This window comes from Nerophis ophidion, linkage group LG17 (genome assembly GCF_033978795.1).
Source record: "Nerophis ophidion isolate RoL-2023_Sa linkage group LG17, RoL_Noph_v1.0, whole genome shotgun sequence".
Classification (NCBI taxonomy): Eukaryota; Metazoa; Chordata; class Actinopteri; order Syngnathiformes; family Syngnathidae; genus Nerophis; species Nerophis ophidion.
The window spans coordinates 19,563,502-19,575,805 of record NC_084627.1 but is presented as its reverse complement, the minus strand read 5'-3'; the positions used below and the strand labels follow the sequence as shown (position 1 = coordinate 19,575,805).

The following is a 12,304-nucleotide window of genomic DNA, read 5'->3' as shown; positions in this document are numbered from 1 at the left end:
GTTCGCCATCTCTGTGAGGATGGGAGGAGGGGACGACCTCCTCCAACTTTTCCTCTCACTTCCTTTTGGCATCACATTTATCATTCGTTGCCAGTGCACAATCATCTAACAACATGGACTAGCAGAGGCGCACAATGAAACAACAGGCTCCTCCTCCTCCTTTTTGCCCTTTCTGGTTGCCCGGATACCTTTCATCCAGGGAGGACAGCTCGTCAACATCATCATCGCTTACTTTTAGAAACTCGCCACGTTCACTTCATTCTGAGTCGGTTCAATGGATCCTGAATGAAATACTGACAAACATTGAGTCAAGGTGTTTTTTTTTTTTATGTGAACCTAATTTCTATATTGAAGATTATTTGATGATGGATTTTTTTGTTTTCTGTCACTGTTAAAACTGTCAATCTGAACAACCAATGAAAGCATGAAATATGACGCCAAGTTCGAAAAACAAAAAAATTATATCTTCATGGGCATCCAAAATAGGCTTATAAGGTCCAATGTCCTCCAGAAAACTTTTCTTTTTTTTTAAACAATTTTAAAGGGTTAATATTCAGAATTTTTTTTAATGATTTATTGGATCTCCATAAAATGTAATGGCTTTTCTTTGGGCCAAATTTTGCATAGTATATGTTTAACAGACCGTTTTCAGGCAGCTTTCTGACCATTTATGCACTGCTTTGTGGGCAGGTCTTATTTACGTGCCTCCACTTCGACACCGTCTTTTCCACGCCATCTATGTTGTAGTTCATAGCACTTCTATACGTCTATGAACGTCTCGTCTCGATTACTGTAACGTATTATTTTCGGGTCTCCCAATGTCTAGCATTAAAAGATTACAGTTGGTACAAAATGCGGCTGCTAGACTTTTGACAAGAACAAGAAAGTTTGATCATATTACGCCTGTACTGGCTCACCTGCACTGGCTTCCTGTGCACTTAAGATGTGACTTTAAGGTTTTACTACTTACGTATAAAATACTACACGGTCTAGCTCCAGCCTATCTTGCCGATTGTATTGTACCGTATGTCCCGGCAAGAAATCTGCGTTCAAAAGACTCCGGCTTATTAGTGATTCCTAGAGCTCAAAAAAAGTCTGCGGGCTATAGAGCGTTTTCCGTTCGGGCTCCAGTACTCTGGAATGCCCTCCCGGTAACAGTTCGAGATGCTACCTCAGTAGAAGCATTTAAGTCTCATCTTAAAACTCATCTGTATACTCTAGCCTTTAAATAGACCTCCTTTTTAGACCAGTTGATCTGCCGCTTCTTTTCTTTCTCCTATGTCCCCCCCTCCCTTGTGGAGGGGGTCCGGTCCGATGACCATGGATGAAGTACTGGCTGTCCAGAGTCGAGACCCAGGATGGACCGCTCGTCGGGACCCAGGATGGACCGCTCGCCTGTATCGGTTGGGGACATCTCTACGCTGCTGATCCGCTCGAGATGGTTTCCTGTGGACGGGACTCTCGCTGCTGTCTTGGAGCCACTGTGGATTGAACTTTCGCAGTATCATGTTGGACCCGCTCGACATCCATTGCTTTCGGTCCCCTAGAGGGGGGGGGTTGCCCACATCTGAGGTCCTCTCCAAGGTTTCTCATAGTCAGCATTGTCGCTGGCGTCCCACTGAATGTGAATTCTCCCTGCCCACTGGGTGTGAGTTTTCCTTGCCCTTTTGTGGGTTCTTCCGAGGATGTTGTAGTCGTAATGATTTGTGCAGTCCTTTGAGACATTTGTGATTTGGGGCTATATAAATAAACATTGATTGATTGATTGATTCTATATTCTATAACATGCACGCAAATAACTTGGAAAACGTTTCGCATTTGGTAACGATAAAAGTTTTTGACCTCTGTTTACATCAGTCAGGCCAAAAAATATACCTTCTCGTTGGCTACTAATAAATGCTCGAGAACCGGGGTGTCAAAGGAAGGAATTATCTATGGCCCCCGGGATGATATTTGATTAGTATTCGAACTAGGGATGTCCAATAATATTGGACTGCCAATATTATCGGCCAATAAATGCTTTAAAATCTAGTATTGGAAATTATCGGTATCTGGTTTTAAATGATCAGTATCAGTTTCAAAAAGTAAATTTATTGCTTTTTAAAACGCCGCTGCGTACACGAACGTAGGTAGAAGAACAGAGCGCCAATAAACCTTAAAGGCACTTCCTTTGCCTGCCAGCCAAGTCATACAATATCTAGAGATTTTCACATACAATGCATACTTGGTCAACAGCCACACAGGTAACACTGAGGGTGGCCGTATAGACAACTTTAACACTGTTACAAATATGCGCCACACTGTGAACCCACACCAAATAAGAATGACAAACACATTTCAGGAGAACATCCGCACATCGTAACACAACAGAAAAAATACCCAGACCGCCTTGCAGCACTAACTCTTCCAGGACGCTACAATATACACCCCCGCTATCCCCTACCCCACCCCCAACTCAACCCCGCCCACCTCAACCTCCTCATGCTCTCTCAGGGAGAGCATGTCCCAAATTCCAAGCTGCTGTTTTGAGGCATGTTAAAAAAAAATAATGCACTTTGTGACTTCAATAATAAATATGGCAGTGCCCTGTTGGCACTTTTTTCCATAACTTCAGTTGATTTATTTTGGAAAATCTTGTTACATTGTTAAATGCATCCAGCGGGGCATCACAAAAAAAATTAGACATGATAATGTGTTAAGTCCAAGACTGTATATATCGGTAGATATCGGAATCGGCAATTAAGAATTGGACAATATCGGAATATCGGCAAAAAAGCCATTATCAGACATCTTTAAGAAGAACAGGCCCACAGGTCACAGCCGCCTGCAGCTGTTTTGCACGCACCAATACTCCATCAGTGTTGGCGCTAGGAATTTTCAAAATGGGGTCCGAGGGACCCCATCAAGTCATAGAAATGGGGTCCCACAGTACATTTTTGAAAACCAATGATAAATGTATGCATTATACTGTTATATTTCACATTCTATATTTAGTTTTGGGAAAAAGGTTGTCAAACATTAATTCCTAAAAAAATATATTAAAAAAGAAAACATATTTCTATGCATATGTAAATGTATTCAGTCATAAACATTCAATCACTATCTTCTTTCCTTCATGGATCTAAACTTTACAACTGCAAGTATTTTTGGATATATTTTTATTGAAATATTTTCAGATTGTGTTTGTTTTAATTTTATTCAAAGTAAGACTTTATCTTTTAGTTTTAATGCCATGATTCTAATAGTGTGGCCCGCGTGTGCACAGATTTTCCTCCATGCGGCTCCTGAGCTAAACATCCCTGCTCTTGAACATTAACTGGTTTGGAATTAACAGTGTTCGGATTGTATTTATCCAAATATGATTAGCAAGGTGGATAGCCAACATTGTGGCTAAGAGAGCCAATGGAGGCAACAACAAGTAAGCCAGGTGGATGGTTAGCTAACTAGCAAGCTTATTTCGGTGCTCCTGACATCTCCCCGCCCTACAAGCCAGTGCAGCGTTCAGTCAAGAGGAAAGGTGAGTACTTGTGGCTGAGGCAAGCGTTCAACAAATTTCGTTTGGATCTAATTTCAACAGTATTTCATTAAAACAACGCCATACTGATAATTTGGTGGGAAAATTAATGTTCAAAAATGCAGATTTTCGCATTTTCTGACATTTTACATGCGTGGCTTATTCCCTAACTTTGTAAACTTTTAACAAAATAATAATAATTATAATTTTTAGAAAATATCGTTTTAATGACTATTGATCATGTTAATGTAATAATTTGTTTGACACCGCCAATTTGTAGCTTGATCCGCCTTCCACTTATAATGGGACGGCGTGGCGCGGTTGAGAGAGTGGCTGTACCAGCAACCTGAGGGTTCCTGGTTCAATCCCCACTTTCTACCACCTTAGTCACGTCCATTGTGTCCTTGAGCAAGACACTTCACCCTTGCTCCTGATGGGTCTTGGTTAGTGCCTTGCATGGCAGCTCCCCCATCAGTGTGTGAATGTGTGTGTTAATGGGTGAATGTGGAAATAGTGTCAAAGGGCTTTGATTTCCTTAAAAAGGTAGAAAAGCGCTATACAAGTATAACCCATGTATCATTATATGTCCTGTACTGATTGCAACAATACTGATACACCAACAGTTGTTGTTTTATTGTCCTCTAAGGGTTCCCTCTGGGTACTCCGGCTTCCTCCCACCTCCAAAGACATACACCTGGGGATAGGTTGATTGGCAACACTAAATTGGCTCTAGTGTGTGAATGTGAGTGTGAATGTTGTCTATCTGTGTTGGCCCTGCGATAAGGTGGCGACCTGTCCAGGGTGTACCCTGCCTTCCGTCCGATTTTAGCTGAGATAGGCACCATTGACCCCAAAGGGAATAAGCGGTAAAAAATGGATGGAAGTTATTTTTTATGTCAACAGTTGGTACACTTCTTAATGTTCACCAGGCACTTATTTCTTGGTGTTACTTAAAGATAACTTAGCGGTGATCTTAGCTATGGCAGGATTGTTCCTGGCTTGCTCTTGGTGTATAACATGTTCACAGCCTCGTCCTCCATTGATAATGACACCTGACAATACTTAAAAGAGATACAGTGTATTTTTAATAATGGTGGTGATTTGTTATTAGCTTAGAGGAACGTCTCCATACTGTGTATGGAGACACATAACTAGCTGCTAGTCGCTTGTGAGCAAGGAGAATGAAAATAAATCGGCCCAGCCTTATTAAATTATTAGGTTCATTTTGCATTATAGAGAACCAAACAGTTGTTTGTGGTATGTAAAACCGTTAAAGATTTTAAGAAGGTTGTGACAATATGCCATCCATCCATCCATTTTCTACCGCTTATTCCCTTTTTTGGGGTCGCGGGGGGCGCTGGCGCCTATCTCAGCTACAATCGGGCGGAAGGCGGGGTACACCCTGGACAAGTCGCCAACTTATCGCAGGGCCAACACAGATAGACAGACAACATTCACACTCACATTCACACACTAGGGACCATTTAGTGTTGCCAATCAACCTATCCCCAGGTGCATGTCTTTGGAGGTGGGAGGAAGCCGGAGTACCCGGAGGGAACCCACGCATTCACGGGGAGAACATGCAAACTCCACACAGGAAGATCCCGAGGCTGGATTTGAACCCAGGACTGCAGGACCTTCGTATTGTGAGGCAGACGCACTAACCCCTCTGCCACCGTGAAGCTTTCTGGATAATTAATTTTATATGAATCACATTAAAAACAAATGTCAGTAGTGTTGGTCAGGCTGCCTCACATTTTCAGCCACATAAAAGGACCGACCTTGTCCGGCCCTTGCAGTGTTTCTGTGCCTTTCAGCTGACTGGCCTCTTATTCCGCTGATTATGAGCACTGATTATTTTGATTACTGCACCCGAATTCTCCAACCTAGCCATCCCCACACGGACAGTTGGAGACAAAGTTGACAAAAGAGACAAAGGAAGAGTGAAGAGAACTTGTCGAAATAAAAAAGATGAGGGAATTACAAAGGGAACAGAGAAGACGTAGTGGAACAAAGCCTCAAAGGCCTTCAAGCTTGCTGTTTTGTCAGTGAAATAGAAGGCAACATGGCCGCAGAGTAATGGGAGAAAATGCAAATGTATCTTGATGCAAATGTCATACATCTTCAGAAGGCAAAACAGACTTTAACTCTCCTAGCACCACAACAGACCTACTCTTCTCTGCTACGACCCTCTTCTACGAGTGCACTGAAACATTCCAAATAAACTTTTGCACAGTGGAGTGTTATCGCTTGAGACACAGCAGCAACCCAGCATCGCCGTCTCAAAAATGCCCAATAAATAAACAAGCCAGCACTTAACACAAACATGTGTGAGGGTGATATACTACTTACTTATCGGTCATGGTGTCGGCTAGCGTGTACTGGTTCATTAAAACTGCTTTTCACTTCCCCTCACACAGTCAAAAAAAGGTGTAGGACGTGGTCCAGACCGTCTGCAAGAAACAGAAATGATACAAGTTAGTTCAGAGCAAAAAAAGGTTCTGCAAGCTTATGTTCATGCTAACGTCCTAACGTAGTACTCTTCTGTGATTGGCAATATACACAAAATACCGAGTAGGGTACGGTGCAACTTTGCAGACATGCTTCAGTGGCTCACAATTGTTCTAACGAGGCCTACTCGCCGAGACATTCTGTGGGATACTGTTACCATAGCGACCGAGGCAGTTCCCCAACCCCATAAGCCAGCTAGCTAACATAAACAGAGTGCCGAGTAAATCCTTGACGTGGCGAGCAAACAGTACGATACCAATCAAAGAACACACAGTGTGGCTGAGAAGATATTGGTTAACTGATTCTAAGTAGGAAAGCAATATATGACAAGAAAATGGAACTTTTGGAATCATTTATTATTTGGAAAGTCATCAGCTCTTATTGTTTTGCAGAATTGGTATAGTACATTTGTCTCGGTTATCGTATGGCCAAACGTAGAGGGTGAATCGCTTGCCACGTAATTGAATACCCAAACAAAGGACACGGGGCCAAAATGAAATTACGAATGTCAATACTTTGATTTAAAAAAACAAAGGTGTGAATTGGAATTCATTTTAAGAAAGAACTCATAGCAAAGTAGGAAGCAACCTCTCCCAGCATCCCTCTTCGCCATCTTTGCTCACAAGAGTCTTTAATAAAAGTAAAAGTGATGGCAAATGTTTATTCAACCCGAACGCCTCCCTAGGGATGTGTTTAGGGCACGTCCAGCTGGTAGGAGGCCACGGGGAAGACCCAGGACACGTTGGAAAGACTATGTCTCCCGGCTGGCCTGGGAACGCCTCGGGATCCCCCGGGAAGAGCTAGACGAAGTGGCTGGAGATAGGGAAGTCTGGGCTTCCCTGCTTAGGCTGCTGCCCCCGCGACCCGACCTCGGATAAGCGGAAGATGATGGATGGATGGATGGATGGGTATCACGATACATCTCACAAGACGATACATGTAATATAATTTATTAGAACCAGACATGATTTTAACACTGATTTTGTGCAAGTGCCTTGTAGGGCAGTAAAGTTGATACAATTCCAAAAGCCCTAGACAGGCAGGGTTTTGTTTACATTAGGCCCAGAAATGCTGACAGGGCCCATGTTTTTAAAAAAATACTTTGACAAGCAAATACTGTATATATATTATTGGAAAAAAATATATGTTTTTAATTTAACTGGGCCACAAAACAATGATGCACACATCTTTTATGACTTTCCATGCATGACCTACACGTGAGCTTTAAACTGTTAAACTTGTTTCCACAAATAAAAAACTAAAAAGGAATATTCTTAAAAAATTATGTACATATAAATGAATGTCATTTTTTTGGAGCTTCGCTGGGTGTTTTGCAACTCTCATCGCAGATGTCAAGTGTTTTACTGATTCGACTATATTGTCTTATATCTGAGCTGCTGTCTTGCACCTGGGGGAAGCGATCCAGTGTGTCCACAGTGCTTTTGGTAACTTGATGTCCAGGATTGACATCTTCTGCTTGGACATACACACAGCGCAATGGCTGTGGAATTCAAATGAAGGTAAGCAGCCACATGACTCACTCGCCATGCCCGCCTGAGCGGGCGAGTCTTACTTCTGGTGTAGGGAACTCTGAGGCTAGCTCTGATTGGTAGCTCTCAGTTTATAGTGTGCGCAAAGCACTTAATGTGTGGTTCCAATATGTGCGTGACCAGATGGATATGCTTCTGGCTATTCGAAAAAACTTTAGTGTTAATATTATTACATGTTTCAAAACAGATTCATTATTTCTTATAGGAAAAATAGCTTCAGGTTTCGTACGATTTGGCTTTTGTTTGACTCTTTGGAATGGATTACTAATGAAAACTGAAATGTACCACAATCCCATAAATGGTTATCAAACAACTTTAGGACCCGCCGGAAACGTGTGAATATATTCATGGCTTCCTATGCAGAAATGGTTAACAAAAGGAATTTATCATCCTCACAGCTTGTAATAATGGGTAGCAAAAACGGATGTTAAAATAACCGTAATAATGAACCATGGTAAAATCAGACTGGTAACATAATTGTTTTAAATTTGAAGTATCGTAAAACCTTAAAAACCCACAGTGAAACTGCTAATTTGTTGGAAAAACAGCTAGCATACTAATTTGACTGATTGATTGAACATTTTATTAGTAGATTGCACAGTTCAGTACATATTCCGTACAATTGACCACTAAATGGTAACACCCGAATAAGTTTTTCAACTTGTTTAAGTCGCGGTCCACGTAAATTAATTCATGGCAATAGTTCGCTAGCGTAGATGCTAACATGAATACAAGACAACTTTACCCTATTTCATTAAAAAACACTCCCTTACGTCCCTTACAAATTAAAGCGGAGGAAGATAAACATATCCAAACACCCATAACAACAATATGGCTTTTAGTAAGCCAGAGCAATATTAGTTTCCTTCTGCCAAGAAAAGTATATTGCGTGTGTGTGTGTGCGTGTGTGTGTGTGTGTGTGTGTGTGTTGCTTGTTTGATATCAGTGTGTGTATCAGTAAGTTTTGAGCGCATTTAACAATTATGTGATAATAATGATAACCCTGATCTTTTTGTTTTCAATAACCACGGTTGTTAGGGTCCAACGTTACAGAACTTTTTCTTACCCTTCTTTTCCCTTCCAAAATAATGCAATAAAATGATTTCGGTTTATGCGGTAAAAACAGTGGGGGTTTGAAGACTTACCAAGGCATAGTAGTTTAAGTTTGTGACGTCTTGTTGACAGTGAACATTAGCATGACTCTGTCTTAAAGTGTTTGAATCATTCTCTTTGATTGATTGATTGAAACTTTTATTAGTAGATTGCAAAGGAAGCTCACACAGTACAGTACATATTCCGCACAATTGACCAATAAATAGTAACACCCGAATACGTTTTTCAACTTCGTCGGGGTCCACGTTAATCAGCTCTGCATTGTGTTTTGTATTTGCTTAAAAGGTTGTTTTTTTTTCCTGATGTAGACAAGCGAAAGAAAAAAAGAGCCAAGCAAACCCAACATTGACGTCATCATTAAAGTAAACATTTGTCGCATTTGCCGTCATCTGCCGGCAAACAGCAACTGTTGATGACGAAAACGATGATGTTTGGTGGATACCCACATGTGACGTGACGTAAATAGTGGATTGTGCTCCCAGTTCACAGAAGGGGGTAGGCACTCACTACCAGTAGGTCGATATAGTATTGATGGTCGATAATTTGATGAAAAACAACGCAGTTTACACTACTGGGAAAAAAACGGGCAAAAATTTGGGATCCTTGGCACGACGGCGTTTTATAGAACATCGCTTTATATCGGACCGTGTTCCATCAAACTTTACCTGGATGAAAAGTTAATATTGTTACATTCCTGATAGCAAAGTAAAATTATGCTTTCATAAAGCGCACGCTTATTATCAATGCATTTTATTGATACTACTTTTTAATTGCAATTTTTTAACTGACTGGACAATTCACACTTTGTTCTATGAAGCCATTAACTTGTCAATCTTAGGCTCGAAACCTTGTTCAAGGTTCTCAGCAATTGGTTTACGAAAACAAAATAACACAATAAAATGTAATTGTTGTTGTCGGAACAATGTTTAAAGTGAACAATGGCGGACGTGTGGATTAAAATACAGAAATCATGTTGTCATTGGTTGTTTAGTTACAAACTCGTAACCTTACAAACAGGAGAATTGCAATACGTTAAAGTCAAAATCAGATGACATTTTAATGAGACTCATCCTGTGTCCCGACAAGCTGATGCCTGAAATCTGGCATTAGCTCTTTATCTTATTTTATCTGCCTTTGGGAGATTACAATAGCCACATCAGATTCCTAGATTATACATTATTATGTTGGAACGCACTGGAATAACACAGATTGTGACCTGCCAAAGTGGGATTTAGGTCCACTGTAAATCTGATTAATGTTAGATACCAATTTTTACTCCCTCCTGCTGACACAGTCAAGCTCTGGATGCAAGAAAAGAGCTTTTGAGTCATGTTTTACAACACTCCTTTAAAATGGACATTAATCATAATCATACATAATCCAAAAAGGATTACCACATCAAAAAAAAGGGGGTGGGATTAGGCCCCACCCATTGCTTTCATCTTTTACACCATACAACCGCACATATTCAAAAACCATACCATGCAGATACAAACCCGTTTCCATATCCATCCATCCATTTTCTACCGCTTATTCCCTTTCGGGGTCGCGGGGGGCGCTGGCGCCTATCTCAGCTACAATCGGGCGGAAGGCGGGGTACACCCTGGACAAGTCGCCACCTCATCGCAGGGCCAACACAGATAGACGGACAACATTCACACTCACATTCACACACTAGGGCCAATTTAGTGTTGCCAATCAACCTATCCCCAGGTGCATGTCTTTGGAGATGGGAGGGAGCCGGAGTACCCGGAGGGTATGAGTTGGGAAATTGTGTTAGATGTAAATATAAAAGGAATATGTTTGTGCGTATTCAGAAGACGTCTGTACAAAAATGTTGAAGATGTTCTACGAGTCGGTGGTGGCAGGCGCCTTCTTGTACGCCGTGGCAGCGGGCTGAGAGCGAGGGACGCATACAGACTGGACAAGTTGGTAGAGAAGGCCAGTAATGTGGTAAGAGTGGAGCTAGACTCTTTGGCGGTGGTGTCAGAGAGGAGAAGTCTAGCAAAACTCCTTGCCATTATGGACAACACCTCCCACCCACTACACTCGGACCTTGCGGAGAGAATGAGCACGTTCAGTGGAAGAATCAGACTCCCAAAATGCAACACAGAACGACACAGGAGGTCCTTCAGCCAGCCATCAGACTGTATAATGCATAAATTCCTTGACTGCACTTAAATGTAGAATATATGTAGAATATATTCATATTATTCATATATTTTATATATATATATATATTCATATATTTTATATATATATATATTATTTATTATTATGATTTATTATTATCATTGTCTTTTGTGAGCGAACTGTGGTGCTGAATTTCCCCAAGGGATGAAAAAAGTACTTTCTATTCTATTCTATTCTAATACAATGATTTGCAAATCCTTTTCAACCCATATTCAATTGAATGCACTACAAAGACACGATATTTGTTGTTCAAACACATAAACTTTTTTTTTTTTGCAAATAATAATTAACTTAGAATTTCATGGCTGCAACACGTGCCAAAGTAGTTTGGAAAGGGCATGTTCACCACTGTGTTACATCACATTTTCTTTTAACAACACCCAATAAACGTTTGGGAACTGAGTAAACTAATTGTTGAAGCTTTGAAAGTGGAATTCTTTCCCATTCTTGTTTTATGTAGAGGTTCAGTCGTTCAACAGTCCGGTGTCTCCGCTGCCGTATTTTATGCTTCATAACGCGCCACACATTATTGATGAGAGACAGGTCTGGACTGCAGGCGGGCCAGGAAAGTACCCTCACTCTTTTTTTACGAAGCCACGCTGTTGTAACGCGTGCTGAATGTGGCCTGGCATTGTCTTGCTGAAATAAGCAGGGGCGTCCATGAAAAAGACGGCGCTTAGATGGCAGTATATGTTGTTCCAAAATCTGTATTGACCTTTCAGCATTAATGGTGCCTTCACAGCTGTGTAAGTTACCCATGCCTTGGGCACTAATGCACCACCATACCATCACAGATGCTGGCTTTTGAACTTTGCATCGATAACAGTCTGGATGGTTCGCTTCCCCTTTGGTTCAGATCACATGATGTCGAATATTTCCCAAAACAATTTGAAATGTGGACTCGTCAGACCACAGAACACTTTTCCACTTTTCATCAGTCCATCTTAGATGATCTCGGGCCCAGAGAAGCCGGCCGTGTTTCTGGATGCTGTTGACAAATGGCTTTCGCTTTGCATAGTAGAGCTTTAACTTGCACTTACAGATGTAGCGACGGACTGTATTTAGTGACAGTGGTTTTCTGAAGTGTTCCTGATCCCATGTGGTGATATCCTTTAGAGATTGATGTCGGTTTTTGATACAGTGCCGTCTGAGGGATCGAAGGTCACGGTCATTCAATGTTGGTTTCCGGCCATGCCACTTACGTGGAGTGATTTCTCCAGATTCTCAGAACCTTTTGATAATATTATGGACCGTAGATGATAAAATCCCTAAATTTCTTGCAATTGCACTTTGAGAAACGTTGTTTCCTAAACTGTTTGACTATTTGCTCACGCAGTTGTGGACAAAAGGGTGTACCTTGCCCCATCCTTTCTTGTAAAAGACTGAGCATTTTTTGGGAAGCTGTTTTTAAACCCAATCATAG

General features: G+C 41.3%; 1 protein-coding gene across 1 annotated transcript in view; it reads right to left on the bottom strand.

Moving 5' to 3' along the window:
• Positions 1-12,304, bottom strand: part of sema4d (sema domain, immunoglobulin domain (Ig), transmembrane domain (TM) and short cytoplasmic domain, (semaphorin) 4D) — a 97,979-nt gene that overhangs the window by 60,429 nt on the left and 25,246 nt on the right. Inside the window, exon 2 of the mRNA XM_061876478.1 lies at positions 5,867-5,967. Within this exon, the coding sequence (XP_061732462.1) occupies positions 5,867-5,904 (38 nt within the window). The 5' untranslated portion in view covers positions 5,905-5,967. The remainder of the gene's footprint in view (positions 1-5,866; positions 5,968-12,304) is intronic.